Here is a 21972-nt window from a genome sequence, read left to right on the forward strand (position 1 = left end):
TCAGGCGGTCACATCTGGCACAATGCATTTTTCTCCAACAGCAACCTGTTTAAGATCCAACCACTACAGTTTGCTGTGAGGATCTGGCAGTATTTCCACTCCACAGAGCTGCAGTCCTGCCAGAAAGCAGAAAAAGAGAAGAGAAACAACACTCCTGCTGATATAGAAATGATTTTCCATGAGTTTATTCCTCATTAAATGAATGCTTTCATGCCCCTGCATTCTCTCAAAGCAGCAAGATCAATGCCCAGCTCCCATCTGGTTTTTTTTATGTAGGTCACTCTCCTGGGCTCTTGTGCTGTGGGCAGGGCTGGGCAGGAGCTGACAGCAGAGCTGCAGCCAGTGGCCCATCCCTAAACGGTTCTACCCAGCCCCTGCAGCCTCAGGGCCCTTGTGTGCCCCTGCTGCATCACTGCTGCTCTGGTCATTATGACCCGATGGCCCCAAACTACAGCCATGGCCCAGCAGCCTCTCAGAAATGTGCTCTGGTTGTAGAAAACAGTGCTCCTTTTTTTTTTTTTTTTTTGCCTTTGAATTATCCTCCTTCTTTCCACATCACTCCACACCCATACAGAGCTGGGAGCCGCCACCTCCTTGCTGCTGTCAGGCTCTTCCCTCTCAGACCACCTGATATTCTAGGAAGGAGATCCCTCCCATCCAGCTGGGCAGCAGGAAACTCCCCCAACAGTAGCAGGGCAGGCATCCTTGCAGCATCAGGCTTTTTCCTCCTTGCTCCTCAGCTCCTGCCCCTCATCCCTCAGGTGATGCTGGCACTAGCAACTGCAACACTGCCCATAGGCTCCCAAGGATGTATGCCTCACAGCTAAGCTCCTCCTTGTGAGGCACTTCTTTTTCACCACCCTCAGTACTACCAAAAAAAATCAGCAGCTGGAAACTAACATCAAGTCTTGCTTCCTCGCCCACCAGCACATGGCTGAAAGCAGGCAGCAAGCACTGCCCCAACACAGGGCCTAAATAAAATCTTTCCCTGCACAGAGACGGAGCTGCTCCACTCCATGTATAATGAGCCAAGTCAGTTACCAGTCCTTACAGGCAAAGAGCAGGGATGAGCACATTACTGAGCCTGCCAGGGAAGACTGGTGGAACAGCCAGGTGCTCCAGCAACTACTGGAATAGTGACACAGGTGGAAAAGACATAGTCAAATCACCACTGAAGCTCTTCTTTCCAAAGAAGAGCTGTTAGATGACAGAAGTAAAATGCAGATTGAACCTGTGCCATGCCTACTGGGGCAATGGTGGGCTCCCGGGGAAAAGCCCACAAAACCCTCTCTGCAACCAGTCACCTCCAAAGGCAGTAAGTTCTCTACACTGCTTGTCCCCAAAATGCTTCCAAATAAGATCCAGGACACGCCTTTGCTTTTTCTTTTTCATTTATTGTTCAGTACGGGACACAGGTGAGGTAAGACATCTCACAAGGGTCTAAGCTGACAGGCTCCTTGCTGATGGAGCTGAAGGATGCAAGAGACTGTGGTTCCTTTTTCCTTCCTGCAGCACCAGCAGCCCCCTCTCCCTGCAGGGGAAAGGGAGAGATACTGGCCAGGTGGGCTGTGGGCTCTTAACAGGTCAACGGGAAACTGAGAATTCAGCTCAGAGAGGAGACTGTCAAGACTCTGCTGAGACAGGCTCCTGCTAACAGGACTCCAACGTGGTGGGGGTGGTTAGCAGAACATCTAGAACAATGACTGTGGAGGGGGAAAGCCTCAAGGGAGGCCTCCGTACTGAGACATGTGCAATGAAAGGTCCCTTCTTGCTTCCATTTCTTAACCACAAGGGACGGCTCCTCACGGGGTGCTTCAGTGTTTGGCATTGATAATATCCACAAACTCTGGCTTGAGAGACGCTCCACCAACAAGGAAGCCATCCACATCATGCTGAGAGGCCAGCTCCTTACAGTTGCTGCCAGTGACAGAACCTAAGGAGGGAGCAGTGTTTTAAGGTCAGATGTACCAGCTCTAAGAAAACAGGGCCAGGGCAAAGGCAAGACCAGCAAGGTACCAGCCACCTCTTGCAGACAGCAAGACTGTCTCCCACGTATCCAAAAAAGCTACCCAAACAAGCTAGAAGGTGATTGTTCATGCTCCGAAAGTCAAGAGTACCCTTGCCAGGCAGAGAATCAGGTACAACTGCAGCAACAGGTATTGAAACTAAGCACTTCCTGCCCTGGAAAGTCTCTTCAGACTCACCTCCATAGATAATCCTAGTTGACTGAGCAACAGCATCGGACACGTGGCTTTTCAGCCACCCCCGCAGCTTCTCGTGAACTTCCTGAGCCTGCAACAGAACACAAGAGTGCCACTGAGGCCTGAGCCACTCTGCACACAATTCCCTTCCAAAGACAAGGGAACACTCAGATATTCTCTAAGTCACTAAGAATCTCCAGGAGATTCTCAGTAAGATTCAGGAAGGTTTCCTGAGGGGGAAGGGTCAGTTGGCCATTTAGTCAGCCACTCCCCACTCATACCTGTTGGGGAGTTGCAGTTTTACCGGTTCCAATAGCCCAGACTGGCTCATAGGCCAGAACCACTTTACTCCAGTCCTTCACGTTATCTAGGGAGGAGGGAGAAGGTACAGGTGAGCACAGCACCCCCATGCTGGGAAGAGCAGAGGTGGAAAACTGCTAAAAAAACCCAAACCAGCAATTTCTTTTTCCTCTTACCAGCAATAGCCTTGGTCTGTTCAAAAACCACTTTCTCTGTTATGCCAGCTTCTCTCTCATCCAGCTTCTCTCCAATGCAGGCAATGACTCCAAGGCCCTCAGCCAGAGCATGAGCCACCTTCTGCCCAATCAGCTGGGAATGGAAAAGAAACAAGGCAGCCAATAAAACAGGTCTACAGGAGCAGGCCTGGTTTAATTGCTCACTTTTCCAGTCTTTGCAGACCCATCTGAGCCGGACCGTGTCTCCATTCTATGAGGCCACTCACCTCATCAGACTCTCCAAAAACATGCCTTCGCTCTGAGTGGCCCAGGATCACCCATGCAGCTCCAATATCTTTGATCATTGCTGGGCTGGGGAGAAAGGAGATGACTCACTGAAGGAAATTCACATCCCAGAGGCACCCTGACTTCACTCTCTCTGTGGCTCACCTGATCTCTCCTGTGAAAGCACCCTTTGGTACCTTGTAACAGTTCTGTGCTGCAACTCCAATCTTTGCATCGAGCTTCTGACGGGCAAAGTCAAGGTAGATGGCGGGGGCTCCACAAACCACCTCTGCAAGCAAAGCACATAGTTACCCCTGAAACAGGGAAAAGGGCAGAAACTGTACCCAGCCACTGATGCCAAATCCCAGCCCCAAGAGGTCATCCCTCCCTCCTGGGAAGGCATGGCCTGCCTCTCCTCACTGACATTTGGGGGACCCGACAGCCACAGGACAATCCCTGCTATCTGATGACTCAACAGCAGAGAGGAAAGCCCTTTTCAGGGGGCTGGACAGGCAATACCAAGCCGACGGCCAGGTCACAGGGGTCCCTTGGAAAGTGTCCAGATAAAACACCGAATTAGAATCCCACCCTGCAGCCTCGGCCAGGCCGGGCCGAACCGGGGAGAGCCGCACCGGGTTGCACCCGGGGTTGTAAGCGGGCACGGCGGCGGGGCAGGGGCAGCAGGCGGGCCAGGGGCAGCGCAGCTCGGCTGCAGCGCGGTGCTCCGAGACCCCCGCTCCCGGGGCGTGCGGGCCAGGCCGAGGGGCGGCGCGGGCCCCCGGGACTGCGGGCCGCCCGCTCCCGCGGGGTCTCCGGGGATCGGCCGGGGGCGCCCGGGGGTCGGCCGCACGTGTCCGCCGGGCCCAAGGGAACCCGGATCCGGTTTCGCGGGTATATTTAGCGCCGCTGCCGCGGGGTTATATTTAGGCCCCCGCCGCCCTCTGACATTTGCCGCTCCCCCGCCCGGGCCCGGGCCCGGGCCCCGGCTCCTCAGGGCCGTGCGGGACGTGCGCTACGTGCGGGCCGCGCCCTCACCGGTGTCGGCGGAGAGCTTGGCGCTGTTCAGCGTGTGGATGAGCTCGCCCAAGCTCTTCTTGTCGCCGTTCATCTTCCAGTTGCCCCCCACGAAGAACTTCCTGGGCGCCATGGCGGGAACGAGCGGGAGCGGGGCCGGCACCGGAGGAGACGCGAAGGTCAACGGCGGCGACGGCGCGTGCGGCGACCGGCGCCTTCTTATAGCCCGGCGCGCGCGAGGCCCCGCCCCAGCGGCCCCGCCCCCGAGCCGCGCCCCGCCCCCAGCCCCGCCCGCGCTCTCCGCCAGCCAGGCGGGGGTCACACAGGAGCCAGGGGGGTATTTCGACTTTTATTTTGTCCCTCGTGTATTTTGGCATGTGAAGGGCACACAAGGGGAAGCGCTGCTCGTGGCCCGCCTTGCTGCCCGCCCCACGCCCCCGCCCGGCAGGGCGGGCAGGAGGAACCCCCCCTATTCACAAGCCACACGTACACACAAGCCCCCTCCTCTCCTTCCGGACAGCAAGGAGGTGGCATCATCCCACCAAGCAGCGAAGCACTAGGGCTGTGTGTCACGGGGGTGAGGACAGTGAGGACATTTCCTACAGAAACAGATATTCCCAACCCCCCCGAAACCCCTTCACTCATGTCCACAGGGGCTCCAGCCCCCAGTCAATTAGTCAGTGAACTCTTGTCTCCCCCTGTGTCTCCACAGAGAGGCCGTGAAGGGACGACTAGGGAAAGAGGAGCGGGGAAGAGGACCCTGCTCCCACCCTCACTGCCCCCACCCCTTTCCCCCCCACACTTTCAGCCCACTCTCCCCCCACCACACACAGCAAGAGGATGTTCTAGCTGGGAATCCGCTGATAGAAGTAGATGTAGCCCAGGTCCTTGGGGGGCTTCTCAGAAGCACAGACTTTCTGGTCGTTGTAGATCACCCACCTGCAACAGGCACAAGAGGAGCTCAGGAATGCCATTCTGTGGTTGACACAACTGGATTCCACTCACCTGGTCTCAACCCCAACCCCTCAAGACCTCTGAAGAAACAGGGGAGGATGGGGATTTAAAGCAGTACCTCAGTTCCCTTACACTGTGGAAATCCTTACCTGCCATCTTTCTTGATGTGACAAACATAATGTCCACACATAGTTGAAGTGCCCATGTGGCTGATGAAGGCAAACAGCTGATATTCTTAAAAGAAGGAATGAAGAGAGGATTGTCATGGAAAGAGGAAAGATGTCTTACTCCCTAACATCCTGTGCAAGGCCCTCTCTAGAGAAGGATCCCTGAAGGAAGCTCTGCTGGGTCATAATTTACAACTGCATCCCCATCAAATGTGACTGAGTGATCCTAAGGCCAAACACAGAGGGAAATGGGAGATGGTAACTTCCATTTAGCCTTCTCTCTTCCAGCTTTTTATTTGGACCATGGGTGCTGGATGGGTAAAGCAGGGATTCTTGTGCCTATGGCACCCAGCAGCCAAGCACCACGGGCACCAATTCTGTACACAGACTGCAACTGGTTTTTCAGCAGGAACCAAAAGGGCAAAAAAGCCTCCCAGAACCACTGGATAAAAGAAGCACAGCCCCTTCCTGTCCTTCACCTGATGCCACTTCCCCTGCCTCTCTCTTACTGGCTTCCCGATAGTCCTCATCCAGCCTGAAGGGTTGAGACTACTTTGCCATTCCTTCCCTCTTCCTCCTTGCTTCCACCTCTACAACCAGATCAGCTCTGTGATAGCTGCTGCTGCTGCTAAAACCTGGAGTACCGCATGGATCCGGAATAACAGTGTCATGCTGAGTTTGCACCCCAAAATCCACGTTCCTATGGCTTGGAACTCACTTCCAGGCCCATCGCGCACTTTGGGACCCACGGGGATGGATTCAGAGATGGACTCGGCCGCCGAGCGCCCCTCTGAGATATCCATAGCAGCTTCTGCATCGAGGTCATCGATGTGACTAAAGATCCAATCCACAGCACGTTCCAGACTGTTGTTCTGGAAGGAAGAAGAGAAGACAGTGAACTTGAGAATCCCTGCTCCTGAGAAAATCCTTGCACTCTGATATCACCCGTGCCTCTCACCGTGGCCCTAAGTGCTTTCATAGCCTGGTCCCGGGAGAAGCCCATGGAGACAATGGTGGCTACACTGTCTTCTGAAGGAGGGTCTGGGCAGGCAATAGTTGACCCTGGTCCACTGGATCCAGGGAGAACTAATGGGTTAGCAAAGTCTGCAGCAGGAAACAGAACACAGCTCAGAGTAGTTAGATGTCTCCAAGAGGGCACAGTCCAAGTCCAAACTACTTCAGTTTTCCACTGTGGTAGCAGGACACAAGCACAACAGCCCAGGAGCAGTAAGCTTCACCATGGCCTCATACCTGGATCGTCCATATGTGACATGACCCAGTTCATGGCCGCCTCAACCCCACTATTCCCTGTGTAGTACACGGCTTTGCGGCAGGCATCCATGGGAAAGCCCATTTCCACTAGCTGGATAATCACCGACTCATCCAGCATGGGTGCTGTGGGAAGACAGAAGTTAGAGCCACCCACTCCCACCCATCTCTGCTGGCTCCATTTTGTCTAGTGTCACACAGCCTCCAAAGCCACCACACAAAGTTCCATCTCTCTGCTTTTCTCAGCCACCTTTCTTCTTCAGAAGAGCAGTCTCACACACAGGCAAAGAACAAAACAATTCAACTCATGAACTCTTCCCTAGGCTCTGAAACTGACCTCCCACTGCAGTTTGTGAAAATTAAATATCCCTACCAATTAAATCCTGTATAAATCCCAGCTCTGCCTCCTCTAAACGCACCGGACATGCCACCCCCCCATCTTGCACAGAACAGGAATCAACAAACCCCCTTGCATAACACCCTTGCATAACAGGGATGCAAGGGAGGCAGCTGGCAATCGCTGACAAAAGGACAGGGAAAGTCTGAGCAAGTGGGAAACTGCTAGCATGGGACACAAGGCAAGGAGAGCAAGGAAATGAGTCAGGCATCAGGAAGAGAGGAGGAGAATCACTAACATGTCGGAGAGGAGAAGTGAGGGGAGCAGAAGGAGTCGTCGTCCTCGTTGCCATAGAACCCCAGGCTACCTTTGGGCTCATCTGGTGTCACCAGTGGGGGTGCGATGTCTGGCATTTCTTCTTCTCCATCCTGCAGCCCCATTCCCTGCAGTGCAGAGATATCCAGCTCCTCTGGCATTTCAATGGAAACATCTGCAAGATATAGTCTTGCTCAGCCTCCATATAGGGGCAGATGCAAAGGACTCGGCTGGGAGATCTAGAAGGGTAAGTCCCTGGGAATGCCTGCGGCAACTTTTGGGATAGTTACTTTCCTCTTGGTGGTAATGACCACAATATCTGCATGTGACTCCCAGTACCTATATGCTCTGTACTTCTCATCCTCCTTACCAAGCTTTTTGGGAACCCAGTCCAGACCGAAAGTGAACTTCTTGATCTGGATGACCAGATAATCTGGGAAAGAGGCGAACCGTGTCGTTCTGAAAGAGACACATAATAGTTTTAAATGCTTTGTCAGCAAAGATTGAGGGTCTCTAACTGAATCAAGAAAACAGTTGAGTAGGGCAGAGCCATGTCCTGAGCAGGCTGGGGGATACACCAGTCTGTGCAGCTCTTCTGTGCTGAGCTTAAAGCTCCTCAAACACAGAACCATGTCTAAGGCAGAAGCCTTGACGAGATGGACTGCAAATCTTGGGGAGGAGAAAAAATAGTACATATTCTCTACCTTCCAATCATGTATTTTACAAGCCTGGTCAGATTGTGTTTAATTAAAAGTCTAACCCTTAAGGAATGATGTGGAAGTAACACCTTTTATTAGACCAACAGATATACCTGCAGGAACTGAGAAGCTTTCAAGCACAAGAGCACTTCTTTGGATATGAAACAGAAGCAGTGAATTTGAAGTTAACTGAATTTAGTTAAACATTATTCAGTTAGACAATTTGAGAGAGAAAGTGTCTGGAATCTGTGAAACAGAGGGCAATGTTTGTGAAGGGAGAAGCACCTGTGAGACATACTCATTACCAGGTGATAATTGCAACATGATGTAGAACTAAATTAAGCAACAGTAAAGTGTTTGAATACAACTCAGTAAAAATTAAAACAAAATGTTACTTTTCAATGTGATGTTTGTTTCTAATAGCTATTGCTTAATAATGGAATATTTGTTAGAAAAAAACTTTCAACTCTTTGAGGACTTTCATTGCAAAAGAAAACTCAGTAGCATCGCAGCAGAAAGCTGCTTACATTTGTAACCTTGTCACTGCAACTTTGCACTGTTACACGTGCTACAGGCAGTGAGAAAAATTAAAGCTGTTTTTTAAACCTTGCTACTAGCATTTAAGCTAGCATTCTTTCAAAGAACTCATGCATCTGTTACCTCAGTGTTCTGCTCAAATCTTAACAGTTAAAAACTTAAAGAAATTTTAGAGATGGTGCAAGATCAGTGTCATCATACAGGCAGTACTGATTCCAAAGCTAAATTTTAAATTTACAGTAAAAGCTACTAGTTTTCTTGAATATCTCTGTATTTTCATAGCCCCTCAGCAACTGACATCTGATGGCTCGGATTTCACTAGCACTGCTGTTATGCCCACTGAGGGCAACCACTCCAGCACTGATGGACTGATCCCCTCTCTGCCTCCGTGTTCTATGGACCCAGGGTGTGGAGGACCACAACGCTTCAGTAATGGCTCTTCCCCCCAAGCCACCACGAGAAGTCCCCAGAGATGCAGCTATGGCCAGCTCCCCACAGCTTAGCTGACGCACACTTACTTGAGAGCCACAGACTTGGCCTGCAAGGCTGTGCTCCAGAAATCATCCACCTGCTCTGGAGCTCCATAGGCCTCTAGGCAGGAGCTGAAAGGCACCTTGGCTCGCACCAGCTCAGGCAGTGGCTGCTTCTCCTCCTCTGCCTGCCTCTTCTTCTCCTCATATTCCAGCAGTTCATCTAGAGGACAAAGCAGAGGAGTCAAGGACCACCTCCAGGTACCTACAAAGCGACTGGTGTAAGCTACACCCAGAGGCAGAGCAGGCCTATAGATACATCGAGAATGGAGCACAACTTCCAGAGCACTGTTCTGCTACTGCAGTCACTCCTGTTTTGCTGCTGAATCACAGCCCAGCTTGTGGTGTCCGAGGGAAAGGCTCTAGAGGGACATCACCGTGTCACACCACCTCTGAAGAAATCAGCCCGATCCCACAAAAGCAGGAGGAGGATCTGGCCTCAGAAGTGGCAAAGAAGTCCCTTTCTCACTTAAGGAGTTCTGTAAGAATAGTACAATACACAAACATAGGGTTTGCTACTGTTCTGGTCTTGGCACATTACTGACCTTTGTTGAGTGCAGCATCCATGGGCACAGGCAGCTGCATAATATAGTCCACACGCTGGGTATATTTCACCTTTTCTGTGGCCAGGCACTTCAGCTTCTCCTCCACCAGAAAACGGAAGACCTCATTAGGGTTCTCCGAGCTGCGGCAGTTCCTCTGAAGAAGGAGAGATCAGAAGGACAGATGTAACATCAGAAGGGCAGAAAAAATGATCTGCAGTTACAGTGATGCCACAAAGCACATGGCTGAAGAGTATTCACTTCTATACCCAGTCCCCTGGAACAGACAGCAAATAGGCAACTAAAGCCAGCTTCTGTACTCCAGGAAGCCATGGTATTCCTGTTCCTAAAGAAGAAAGGTTACATCTCCAGCTGTGCCACTCCCAAGAGAGATTTATCCAAGGAATCAGCCCTGAAAACAGGCCCAAGCACCTCTCCTTCTCCACCCTGGCAGGTGCTAGCTGGCCCATTCCTCTGTGCTCTCTCCCTCTCTCTGCTCCAATTGCCAGCTCCTCACCTCCACTCCTCACCCCTTGCTGTGGGAAGAAAACCAAGCTGGACTTCTCCATGATTTGCCAGATAGACTCAACCATTACCTCCACCATGTTGATGAAGTGCAGAAAGAATTCCTGGGCATCTTGCTGTCGGTTAGTAGAAAATTCTGGGTGCCCCTTTCCGATGAGGGACTTAAACATGCGTGGAGCAATGCCATTTTGCATACCCTGCAAATAACAGTGTGGAAGAGGAAGGTAGTCATAATTTGCCAAGCATGTGTCCTGGCATGTACCACTCTACTCTTAGCCATGCTTTTCTTCAGGTGACAGGCCTTGGAACAAGCCCCAGCACAGGTTTTCAGAAAGGGTTCTCCCTCCCTTGCCACGTAGCACCACAATACCTCATGCAACACACACATCAAGAGGATGCCGTATCCAAGCCTCACCTTCTGATCAGGCTGCTGCTCCCCATCTGCAGAAGCTGGCCTTGAATACTCCCCAGAAAGCAGTCCATGGCCCAGTTTGGCTCTGGAACGACAAAGTCACTGTTGGTACCAATGTTTCTTCAGTTTCACATGCTCCAGGAGCTGTATCAACCCATCCAGCTTTAACACTGCCATGGGCTGTCAGTCTCACAGATAACAGCTTTCTCTGCTGCACCAGGCAAGATTATCTTATTGTGGTCTGCTCTCTGGCCCTGAAATCACTGACTTCAAAGTTACCAGGACTTTTGGGTGCCAATCTCAACCACTGCTTGCACACTGAGTAGAACACGAAGGAACAGCTGGTGCTGAGCCACACAGCAGCTGCACAACAGCCAAGCTGAGCTGCAGCCTGACGTGGGGAACGCAGCAATGTCTGACTGTGCAGGAGACAACAGGGCACAGAGAAATTGTCTGAGCCAGAAATAGCACTGCTGTGAGCAGACTGATCACGTTTTCCCAGAGGAAAGACTGACTGCATGAGGCACTTAATGGACATCAGTATGTGCTCAGCAGTTTCCTCCTATGCCCACACCCTCCTGCTATTCCATTTCACCCCAGTCCTTCCCCGTCATTACTGCCATTTGTCTGGAACCAAATCTTACCAATTCCTCCCTCTGCCCAGGCAATAATCTTCCTGGCTGTCTCACCTTAATCCCCTCTCAGTGGGCACCTCACTCTACGCTGCCCAAATTTAGAATCCTCCTGTACCACTGAACTCTCTTTCCACAAATGCCACCCTCCACTCCTCCACCACAAACTTCCACATGCTGCTTTCTTGTTTGAGAGCGGCTGTAGCAATGCAAATCCCTCTCAAATCTTGTGTTCCTCCTTCTGCACATCCTCCTGCACAGTACCTCTTGAGGGAAACCTCTTTAAGCATACATAAATTGTCCACTGAGAATAAAGCTGCCTAAACCTACATATCCCCCTGCTCTTTGCCATCTCCCCTCACTGCAGACAGCAAGTCCCTTTTTGCTGTTATGCAGACAGAAGCTGCCTCCCAGAAATCCCCCCAGTTTAAGAGGCATAGCACACATAATACTTTCAGAGTATAATTTTCATAATACATTTCAGAGCCTCTCATGCACACAGGGTGCACTCTGTCTTCTCCATCTAGGGCATTCAGCTGAACTTCCTCGGCTTAGATCCTTATTGATCACTGAGGGTCAGTGTCTCTGGTGACAGGCAAGGAAATAGAGGTGAGGCTTGAGGGAGAACCCAGGAGCAAAGCAGCACAGAGGGGATGCATCCAGGCAGCCTCAGCCTTCCTTCTCTCACCAAAACTCTACGTACACTTGTGTGCTGAAATCCTGTGTGGGGTCCGAAGGTGCACTTTGGAATATCTTCTCCAGCTTGTCCACATACCTGCAGAGCAAAATGGAGCATACTAAGGGATATGTGGGTTCATCTAGTAAAAATGCAGTTCGGAGCATGATTACTGCAACAGAAGCTCCCAGCTCTAGGAGACCTCTGTACTGATCCCAGACTAATGGAAAGGAGTGATTAAGCTCACTTACTTTCTCTGGAAGTCTGGGATACTGAACAGCACCTGCATCACAGAATTGAGGTAGCAACTGTTGCCCAGGTTACGGATACCAGTGTACCCAGGCCCATAGAGGGGCTTGAGTTGAACGCCAGACTCCTGGATGAGCTCCCACTCCCCAATGCGCTGGTTCATGTCTATTTCCAGTTCTGTCATTGTCTTGTCTGTCTGCAGAGGGAAAGAACAGGAAAATCCTCAAAGAAGACTCAAAGACACATCAGAGGTGTGAAAAGCGCAATGCTGTAGAGAAACAGAGTCGAATCCATTCTGTTTTATTCTATAAGTAGAGGAAGAAGAAACAAGAATTGTTTCTGTATGTGTGAATACCTGGGACAGAAAGAGGAGAGAAAATATGAGAGAAATCTGAACCATTCCCTATAAAGAGGCATGGAAACCACACACTAACAGAAAAAGCTCAGCGCCTGGGAGCCTCCCTGCCCACCGTACTGAGACATAACCCCAGGGAAATAAACCTGAGCGACATGAAAGAAAAGCAAAAAGGGCAATCAAAGAAGAGAGGAAGATGAGACAACTCTCTGTGTAACAAAAAACCCCAGGGTTTCTTGACCAGGAAGGGTTCTGCATAGCCACAGAAAGCTGGAATCCAGCTAAGACACCTCAAAACTCCTTCTCTCTCCCTCTGGGCCTACGGAGGACACCACTTCCTCCTCACCTTCTGCATCTTAAGCATGTCAATTCCAAAGTGTGCCAGGTGTTCTGCCAGGTTGGGATCCAAAACCATGTCATCCTCGTCATAGGAGTAGACATCTGTGCAGGAAAAGAGAAAAAAGAGAAACTTATAATGGCCTGTAATCTCAAATTCACAGCTGGATGAAGAAAGTGCTCAGAACTAGAAGTTTTGACAAAGTGAGCCCTGGGGGTTTCTGCCTTTTCTCAACAGGATAACATGACAGACAGAATATTAAGATTCCTCCTAAATATGTGACACGACAAATTTGTCAGTGATCAGGGTACAGAGGTACACTTATGCCTGGAGTACAGAAAGTGGGTTACTGTGCCATATACTCTCTGCTCAGGATTTGGACACACGATTCTTTGATAAACACCCCAGCACAGAAAATCAGATGGCAACCTGGATAACTATTCTAAAAGCTTCCAACTACAAGGGAGGGGCAGAGGAAGGCAAGGTTTTATCAGCTCGTTCTTTGCCTCACACAAGAAGCAGGTCAGAGTGGGAAAGTTCACAATGGGATGACATTGCATGTTCCAGGTCACAAGATGGCCAGCACCACCCCGATACCTGGAAGAGATCTGTGTCAGCCTGAGTGGTGCCTGGCATCCCTAACCCCAGGAGGATCCCCCTTCTCACCAGCCCCATCAGGAGTAATTGTTCCCAGTTTCACAGCCAGCGGGTAGCCGGTTTCTCGGTAGTGCTCGACGGCGTGGTTGTTGCCACCACTGCCATCAAAGTAGCGCCGACCACAGAGGATGGCTCCGTCGGTCATGTTCAGCCACAGGTTCTCCTTCATGTCACACTTGCTGCACTTCCAGCCACTATTGACAAGGAACAGAGGAAAAGAGATCAGAGTGAAAACCTCTGGGTTCTGCCTCCCAAGCCCTCTCCACTGCTGCCCACTGCAGTATCCATAGTAGAAGCGATTAAGCAATCTCATTCCTCTTTTACTACACAACACTGAGCATCCTGAAATACCTTAGTGTGCCGTCTCCCCGGAATTTACTTTGTCAAGGCACCCTCAGAGACTCACAAAAGAAGTCTCATCTGCTGCTGCGGTCCAGCACAGGAGAAGGGCCTGAGACACAGAGTGACACAGCGAGTTCCAGCACTATGCTCACCACGGTGGGATGCGGACATCGTTCTGAAGCTGGTGCAGGGAAAAAGCGTGCTTGGAAACACGTCGAACCTCCCCATCCCAAGCCTGCACCTCCTGCTTCCGTGAGGCTGAATCTGCTGTCAGGATGGCCTCAATCGCACTGGCAATCTGGAATTAGGACAGCAGGAGAAAACATGAAGGGCTGGCCTCCCACAGTAAGGGCACAAGAAGCTTCCAGTGCCACAACACTCCGCATTTAGGGAAGTCAGCTGAGACTTTCGGGAGCCTCAGTCACAAGCCAGGACTGTAATACAGAGCACTGTGTAAGTGCAGAACAATCCTGATGACTGCTAGCTGAGATTTCCCTGCAGCTCAGCAGGATCCCTTTTATAAGGCAGTTTCCTTCTCTGTAATGGCACATTTCTCCATCAACAGTAAACACAGCCCTCCCCCCGAACATACCCTGTCTTTGACCATGTCTGGTAGTCCCTCCAGCCCATCACGTGGAATATCCAAATGGTCTGGGAAAATTACTATTTTTACATCTTCGTCATACTCAAACTTTTCTTCTGTGATGTCAAATCCACCTTCTACGCCTACAAGAAGAAAAAACATTGTAGTAACTGGTGAAACCAAAGAGCTTGAAAAGCTTCTTTCCCCACAGCTTACATGAAATAAGGCACCATGACTAAGACAAAGATCTAAATCAGTGATCCACAATCTTTCTTCCACTTCTGGATCCCAGAGTTTCTGCTGGCAGTGTGGACTTCACAGGTACAATTATAAGCATAGTGACAATATGTTTATTTTCCCCAGCTATTTTTTCAGATGCTTAAAAACAATCTCCAGACGCTGACTACAACCAGGAAGAAAACCAAACCTGCTCTAGAGAGGCATTGGCCAGAACAGAGCCAAGATAAAGCACTGGTGTTCATCCTTCACCAGAATACTCAAAGCAGTGAATGGAGATGTGCAAGACGAGATCATCTTGCAAGCCAGGGCAAAGGTCAGGTCTACCAGCATCTTTAAGAAGCCTGACTCTCTTTCTTGCCTTTTCCAGAAAGGGTAGTTTAGAGTCCTGCACTCAGGCAAGAAGAACCGGGAGCTCCTCTGGAACCAGAACATCCAGAATTGCAGAAAGGGTCTTAGCAAAGGTACAGTGATAGTAGTTTCTATGCCCACCTAGCTGCGCTGTCCAGAGGTTGCACCAGAAACGGGAGATCCATACATAAAAGGTTATTTGCCAGTTGTAAAATCATCATGGATGCTCACCAAAACATCTGCAGTTTCTGCAGATTCCCTCACCTACAGTTATTGAATTATGTAGGTACTCACAGGAAAACCTTGGCCTTCTCTGTTCTGCAGGCATTCCCAGGCTACATCCCAAAAGGAAACAGGCAGAAGACACATGGCTTATTAGCAGCCTAAACCCCCTGTGCTTTTAAACTGAATTTCCTTTATATCTGGAAAAATTTCATGCTGTGACTGTGATAATCTCTGCAACAAATATCCGAACATCTGCAGCTGCAACAAATCTCTGAAGGGAATAAAAGCTTCTGCTGCTCAGTGCCTCTGCCTCAAGAATCCTGTGTGCAACACAGTTTTGGTAACCACCACTGCATTTCCTTAAAACATTATTGTCAAAAATATCCGGTCCCATGATATCTCCTGCAACTCCCTCCTTAGATACCTACAATTTTTACACTATGCACAAACTGCTATGTATGAACACAATGCTTTTAGAAAACAGTCACCAGCATCATGCAACAGCATACCTAGATAACTCTCTTCTGTGCCTCTTCAGCACAGCCCAGAGACTTCCTGTCACCACTTCAAAGAGTAAAGCAATACACAATCCCCCAGGGCATTACTCAATTCCTGAACCCTAAACAAGCTAAACCAGACTGGTGAGGCCCTCTCAGGTGGTGTGAACCTTCTGAGGCTCCAGATGAGGAAGAGAGTCAATAGCCACCAGCTTGCCCTGAGGTACACTGCTTCCCTTTCCATGGTGGCACCTAAGCACTACACATCACGAAAGTCCATCAACCAACATGCAGGCATAGGAGGCAAGCACTGCAGATCTTTTTTCCTCATTGAGAGGGGAAAGTGAGGTACTGAGAGACCAAGAGCTACATTTTACAGCCAATGACCTTTTGCTCCCAAATCTTTCTAGTACTTTAAAAAAATCTCCCGCGTCAGGATGAGCTATACCACCACAGTTCAGCTAAAATAAAGATTAAAAAAATCTTTTCCTGAACTTAAGACCATTGTCTCACAGGGCTAATACTTTCTTTTATTCTCTCCTGCTCCATTCACACCACTAAGCTGTTATCACAGGCAGATATTTGCTGACCCACTGACAAGACTTGTTGCAAGACCTTTGTAGAACTCAGGACACAGAAATAACTCATAATGCAGACCAGGCCTCATCTCTCCCAAAGCAGCACAATCATACATATACATAGAAGCACTGGCTACCTGAAGAAAGAGAGATTCCACTCTCATTTTTGCTAGAAGTGATCTTTGGGGTGCTATTCAGCTCACCAGCAAAACAGGGAGCAGCTGACAGTCTTAATAGTGGTATTTGTGCTCTGGCAGCAGACAACTCACTGGGCATCTACACCAGGGAAAAAGTGAGCCAAAAGCAAGACATTCACGGTCCAGATTCTGGATTCCCCTCTAGTGGTCAGCTTCCAGCAAGCCAAGAACCTGTTACTGCTACAAATGTTCCTGTCCCTTGCTTTATGTGTCTCCATAATGTCTCAGAAATTACCAGCTGAGACTGCTCCAAATAAGCAGCATCTCCATTGATTGCCATGACAGCTTTCTCAGCTGGTGAAAGACAGTAATGGAACACCAGCCTTGCTCTTCCAAAAAAGGAAGATTTTTAGTATTTTTTATGTTTTAATGCTCATCTGTATTTCCTCCAGTATCAGCCTTATAAGACCTAATGAGCCAAAAATATTAATGCAGCATTTCCCATTAATTTCTTCCCCATCTATATCAATAGCACTAGTTCAATATCTGAGGAGTTTAAAAAACAGTTTATCTGCCAGGAGCTTCAAATTTACTTTTCTCAGACATGTATTTTCTCAAATTTATTTCAGCCCCATGCTGGGCACATTGTGTTTAAGCAACAGTCCCAGTCTGGTTATCCCCACACCAAGCTGAGCCAGGCATGCAGGGTCATGGCAAAGGATAAAAAACATATTTATGCACGGAAAACAAGATGCAGCTTTGGACACAGAACACAACTACCACCTTAATGACTGCTCTACAGAAACTGCTCACCCGAGACACACTGGAAAACACAAAGTCAGAATTTGGCCAGGGATACCAGCCCAGAAGTGTAAAGCAGAGATGAGCCAGGCAGCTCCAGAGGACTGGCTGAACACAAGAACCACACAGTACATAGGTGCTTCCTTACCAATAGCCAAGCGAGTTGGTTTCTTCCTCGGGGGGTCCCCAGCACTGGAGTTCGTGTCTTCTTCCTTCTGTGGTGTTGAGAAGAAATAGGGAAATAAGAGTTAGGGAGACAGGCAAGCCTTAGGGACTGAAATCAAGTTACTATGAAAACAGAAGGAAACCAGGCAGAAACAACGTGGGCAATCCATACAACAACTCAACACAAGCAGAAATGAAGCACTGGTGTCCCTTAATTCACCAGGAAGAACACCATTTGCATCTGAGGAGAGAAAACTCTGTATCTGATGGAATACACAGACACAGCCCAACTCTCAATTACAGAGCAAGTTTGAGTGTATGTGTCTTTCTTTTTTACCGGTTTACGTGTCCTTTTGAGGTGCAGGTAGACCCGCTGGCCTGTTTTCTGATAGTGCTTTTCCACATACTGCTTCCCAAAGCCCAGGAACGTGTTCATGCAGATATACAAGCCGCCATCTGACTCCTGGAAGGAAGGAGGGACAAAACTGAAGGGAGGTGGTAAAGAATGCCATTCCAGCTGCTAGGATAGGCATGGAAGACTAGTCATTATTCATTAAATCATGGAACAGGTCATTCCTACATACCAGCCATGAGCAGCTAGTAAGAAATAGGATGGCAAGCCCCAGCCTGGCTGTCCCAGAAGAACAGGTACTCCTGTCATGATGATGTATTTAAAAAACTATTTGTGTGTTCATTTATGGCATGATGCTACCAAATCAGGAAAGCCTGAGTTTCCACAAGAGTTTAACTTGTAAAAGGCCCTTAGCATGCACAGTTTACAAGTTCAGAGCATGGTACAATCATTGCCAGCAAAACTGTGACACCCTGTCCAAATGTGTGACTCCCAGTGCCACAGGGAATGCTGCCAAGCTACAGTGTGAGGAAGGTTAACAGACCACTGCTTACTTTTGCTGTTGTGTTCAAAAGCCTGTGAGCAGCTTGGAAACAGATACAGAATGTACCCCCATCATCCCACCAGCAGCTGGAAAACACCACACTCATTCAGCAGATACCCTTTTCAAACTGAAGGGGCAGGGGACCCAAATGCAGAGGCTGGAAAGGAGGGAAACCACTAAGAAGCTCTCAGAAGCTGCTGGGACTGAGTCAGAGTGGGCAGTGCGTGGTCAGGCATCACTGTGGAGCTTGGGAAGGGAAAGAGGGCCAGGATGCCATGTGCCACTTCCTCGAAGGACCCGTATCTTCAGCTGCAGCCTATTTCTGCTGGGCTGGGGCTCAGCCCGGACGGGCGCCCGCGAAGAAGCTCAAGGGGGACCTGGCCCTCCCGCTGTCTTCATTTCCCCAGGTCCACTTAGGCCGAGTGGGGGTAGCGCAGGAAGTGCAGGGATGCCAGCGGGGTGGAGACGGCTGGAGAAGGGACCACTGCCATCTTAATGACACAGCACCGCCTCGCCCCCCGCCTGCCCGCCACGCCGCGCGGCGAGGCCGGGGGGGTGGCTCAGACCCGGGCAGGGCGGGACCCCCGGCCCGCCCCCCGCCGCCGAGGGCGGGCCCGGGACGCGCCCGACCTCCCGCCCCCCGCCGGACTACAAGTCCTGGCGAGCACCCGCACGGAAGGTTCGCGCCGGGGGCACTCACTCTCCAGGGGCTGCCGGCGGGCCAGGCCGCCGCTGATCGGGGCGAGTGCCCTGCCCACGCCCGCCCCGGCCCCAGAACTACAGCCCCCAGCGCACCGCAGGCGGGCGGGGAGCGCCGCGGGGCACGCCGGGCGCTGTAGTCCGCGAGGACCTCGCGCGCCGCCCGGGAGCGGCCGCCGCGGCCACCGGGGGACCACAAATCCCGTGAGGCCCCGCGCGGGCAGCGCCCCGGCTGGCGGCGGGGTGGGGGCCGGCCGCGGCGGGAGCAGCCCGGGCGGGCGGGCGGGCCGGCGGTGGGGCGCGCTTACCGGCGTGTCGAAGGAGAAGGCGCACTCGTCCTTGTGGACGCGGTCGCCGGCCTTGGGCACCCGGATGGACGGTAACACCGACAGCAGCGCCTCGCTCAGCTCCGCCATGACAGCGGCTCACCGCGGCACCGCCCACAGCCCCGCCCCGCCCAATCGCAGCCCGGCGCGGTCAGGCGGGTTCTAGCCAATCGGCAGCGAGGCTGGAGGCCGGGCTCGCCGTGCCCACCCGCCGGCTCGCCCAATCGCAGCCGCCCTGCGGCCACCGCGGGAGGCGGTGCCGGGCTCCTCGGCCAATAGTGGCGCAGGGAGGGGCGGGGGGCGGGTCTGCCCCGAAGATAGACAGCGGGGCGAGGCGGGACGTGACGGGCGGGGACTGCGGGGCCGACGAGCTGGGGGGGCGGGGGGACGGGCGCGGCGCCGCGAGCCTCGCCCCCGCAGGGCGACCAATGGGCGGCGGCACCGCCCGGCGCGCGGGAGATTTGAACGGCGCGTCCGGCGGGGCAGGGGCGCAGCGCGGCCGCCGCCGCCATGGGGGCCTCCGGCAGTGCCCCCGCCACCCCGGGCGCGCCCTGCAACAAGCACCTGGCGCACGTCAGCGACCCCCGCTCCCCCACCGCCGGCATCCTGCGCACCCCCATCGAGGTAGGAGCCCTCCCGCCGCCGCTTCCCCCTGTGTGGCTCCGGCCCACCGCCCCCACGGCTGCCCTCTCCGCAGGTGGTGAGCTCCCCGGCGGGCAGCTCGCAGCCCAGCCCCGCCGAACCGCCGGCGGGCACCGGCCAGGAGCGGGACCCACGGTCGCCCACGCCTGGCATCTCCCGCACGCCCATGAGAGCCGTGTCGAGTGGTGAGTGAGGCCGCCGTGGGGCTGGGCGGGTTGAGGGGCTGCCCGACTCAGAGGCTCACCCCGTCCCGCTCCGTTCCCGGCAGACAGCGTGGACCGCCTGGTGAAGCAGCTCAGCGAGGCCTTCAGGGCCGAGGCCGCGGTCCCGGAGCCGGCGCCTCCGGGAGCGGCTGGCCCCGCCGAGGAGCCGGCCCGGCGGAGCTCCCTGCTCGCGGGCGGAGGCGTGGAGAGGCCGCCCTCTCCCAGCACGGCCCGGCCCGGCCGCCCTGCCGGGCACGGCTTCTCCTCGGGTAAGTGCTGGGTGTGGGGGTGACGGGGCTCGCTGTGCCCGGAGAGCTGCGCGGCACGGGCAGTGAGCGAGTCGGGGCTCTCGGCACCCTCTGGTTCGGGTGTCTTCTCCAGGCTTGCTCCCCCGACAGAGCTTGTCCCGATCCCCCAGTTCGGCTGTGTCCCACCGCCCGGAGCTTCTGCAGCCGGGGGAACTGTTGTGTTACCGAACCGATTTCTGTCTAGAGTTGAGAAATTGTTTTCAGCCTGTACAAGGGGTATATGACAACTCTCTTCTCTCTGAGATGGGTTTGTGACTGTGGAGACCTGTTCAGAGGGACCTTACAGTTTCTCCTTGGGAAGAGCTATGGAGCAAGGGTGGGAAGAACATCTCTGTGCTACGGTTGAGTGGTGCTGAGAGACTTAGATACAGACTGTGCTTCAGAGAGCTCTGTGCTGAGCACTGCTCCTAGGAGGAGTGGCTGAGAACTGTAACTGTTTAACCTGCAGAGGAAAATGCTAAGGGGGTATCTTATAAGTACATACAAATACCTGAAGGAAGGGAGACCCACGCTCTTTTCAGTGGTGCCTGGTGATGGGACTAAAGGCAGTTAAGACAGAATGGGACACAGGAAGATCCTGAACATCAGGAAACACATTTTTTCACTGTGAGGGTGACCAAGCACTGGAGCAGGTTGCTCAGAGAGGTTGCAGAATCTCTATCCTTTGAGATATTCAAGAAACACCTGGACACGGTCCTGGACAATGGGCTCTAGGTGGCCTTGCTGGAGTAGGTCCTCTAGAGTTCACTTCTGACATCAACTTTTTTGTGATTCCTTTGCTTCAAAGCCCTTGGGTAAGTCTTTGCTGTACAGGCAAACAAAGATCATAAATGCCAGGAGGATTTTAAAATCCAGGACCTTTGAGCCTTGTCGTGATGCCCTGGTGTGTTTCCTTTTGTCAACTAGTGAGCAAGCCCATAAGACACAAGCCCAACAACAAATTCATGGCAACATCTGGAGGAACTGGCCGCTCTCCCCTCAGCATTCTACGAGATGATAATTCTCCCAGTGCTCCTGCCCCTCGCCAGGTAAAGCTCAATGGGTCATACTGAGGGAGGGAGACTGAGCTGAAAAAAAAAGCCAAATCCTTCAATTTCTGTATCTTGTAGGGTCCCAGTTTAGAATTGTGGCCTCCTAGGCCTGTGGAGACCAATAACTTCACAAATGTTTTTCTGTGGGTCAGTCTTGTCCCTAAATGCCTCCAAGTGTTTAATGTCTGTCTTTGGCCTTACCATGAAATTGCCCATTTCAGTGCTCTCTTCAAGCTGTGGAAGAAAGTCACTCTTGTATGTCGTCACAAGAGAACCCAAGCTGATGGCCTGAAAATAGACTACGTGTTCTGCTGAGAATTACCTAACCTTCAATTAACTTGTGTTTTACACTCTGTGTTTGGGTTTTTTATTTCTCTAGGGCAAGAGGCATGTGTTGGGGGAGAACCCTGGGGAGAAGAAGGAAGTGACAGTGGATCTGAGCAGGAGCCTTAAATCTGGGAACTGTGCTTGGAGTGACTTGAACAAAGAGAACCAACAGTGTCCTTTTGTGGAGAACTAGATGTTTCTTTTTTCAGGATCTTGCTGTAATTTGCTCCTGTGTTTTGAGAGTTTTCTAGTGGGGAGAAATTCTGCAATAGACTGAAACTCTAGAGCAGTAGTCACATTTCTCACCTATCCCTGCTGAGGAAAGGTCTCTCCCTCATCTTCCTAGCTTGTCATGTCTTATGTACAGCACAGACTTTGTCCCTTTTATTGTATATCAGCTGTATTGACTTTTCTGTAGAGTTTTTATCTCTAGTAAATAAATTTGTATTCAACCTTTGATGACTGTATATCCTGATA

General features: G+C 51.8%; 4 protein-coding genes across 5 annotated transcripts in view; 2 read left to right on the plus strand and 2 right to left on the minus strand.

Annotated features, from left to right (window-relative positions):
• PHB2 (prohibitin 2) overlaps positions 1-21952 on the plus strand; it is a 99788-nt gene extending 77836 nt beyond the window's left edge. The window contains exon 9 of the mRNA XM_069018482.1: positions 21588-21952. Within this exon, the coding sequence (XP_068874583.1) occupies positions 21588-21621 (34 nt within the window). The 3' untranslated portion in view covers positions 21622-21952. The remainder of the gene's footprint in view (positions 1-21587) is intronic.
• Positions 1374-4159, minus strand: TPI1 (triosephosphate isomerase 1). Its single transcript, XM_069018423.1, has 7 exons — positions 3977-4159; positions 3107-3230; positions 2944-3028; positions 2678-2810; positions 2483-2568; positions 2205-2292; positions 1374-1933 (listed from the first exon to the last, which is right to left on the minus strand). Exons 1-7 carry the CDS (start codon positions 4086-4088, stop codon positions 1815-1817), a joined length of 747 nt encoding a protein of 248 aa, XP_068874524.1. The 5' UTR covers positions 4089-4159; the 3' UTR covers positions 1374-1814.
• USP5 (ubiquitin specific peptidase 5) lies at positions 4758-19103 on the minus strand. 2 transcript variants are annotated; one of them, XM_069018446.1, is made up of 20 exons: positions 18967-19103; positions 17401-17526; positions 17047-17113; positions 14082-14215; positions 13642-13787; positions 13157-13341; positions 12500-12594; positions 11801-11994; positions 11577-11648; positions 10245-10326; positions 9901-10026; positions 9308-9461; positions 8751-8925; positions 7368-7456; positions 7050-7172; positions 6328-6471; positions 6035-6180; positions 5795-5948; positions 5059-5143; positions 4758-4894 (listed from the first exon to the last, which is right to left on the minus strand). In XM_069018446.1, the coding sequence occupies exons 1-20, from the start codon at positions 19072-19074 to the stop codon at positions 4801-4803; spliced, it is 2499 nt and encodes an 832-aa protein (XP_068874547.1). In that variant the 5' UTR covers positions 19075-19103; the 3' UTR covers positions 4758-4800. The 2 variants fall into 2 exon arrangements, with proteins under 2 accessions (XP_068874547.1, XP_068874537.1); XM_069018436.1 differs by having other exon boundaries at positions 6981-7172.
• Positions 19447-21952, plus strand: CDCA3 (cell division cycle associated 3). Its single transcript, XM_069018496.1, has 5 exons — positions 19447-19608; positions 19682-19811; positions 19895-20098; positions 21044-21165; positions 21548-21952. Exons 1-5 carry the CDS (start codon positions 19495-19497, stop codon positions 21686-21688), a joined length of 711 nt encoding a protein of 236 aa, XP_068874597.1. The 5' UTR covers positions 19447-19494; the 3' UTR covers positions 21689-21952.
• Positions 21953-21972: the final 20 nt, after the last annotated feature.

Source organism: Aphelocoma coerulescens, chromosome 1, assembly GCF_041296385.1.
Source record: "Aphelocoma coerulescens isolate FSJ_1873_10779 chromosome 1, UR_Acoe_1.0, whole genome shotgun sequence".
In the NCBI taxonomy this organism is placed as follows: Eukaryota; Metazoa; Chordata; class Aves; order Passeriformes; family Corvidae; genus Aphelocoma; species Aphelocoma coerulescens.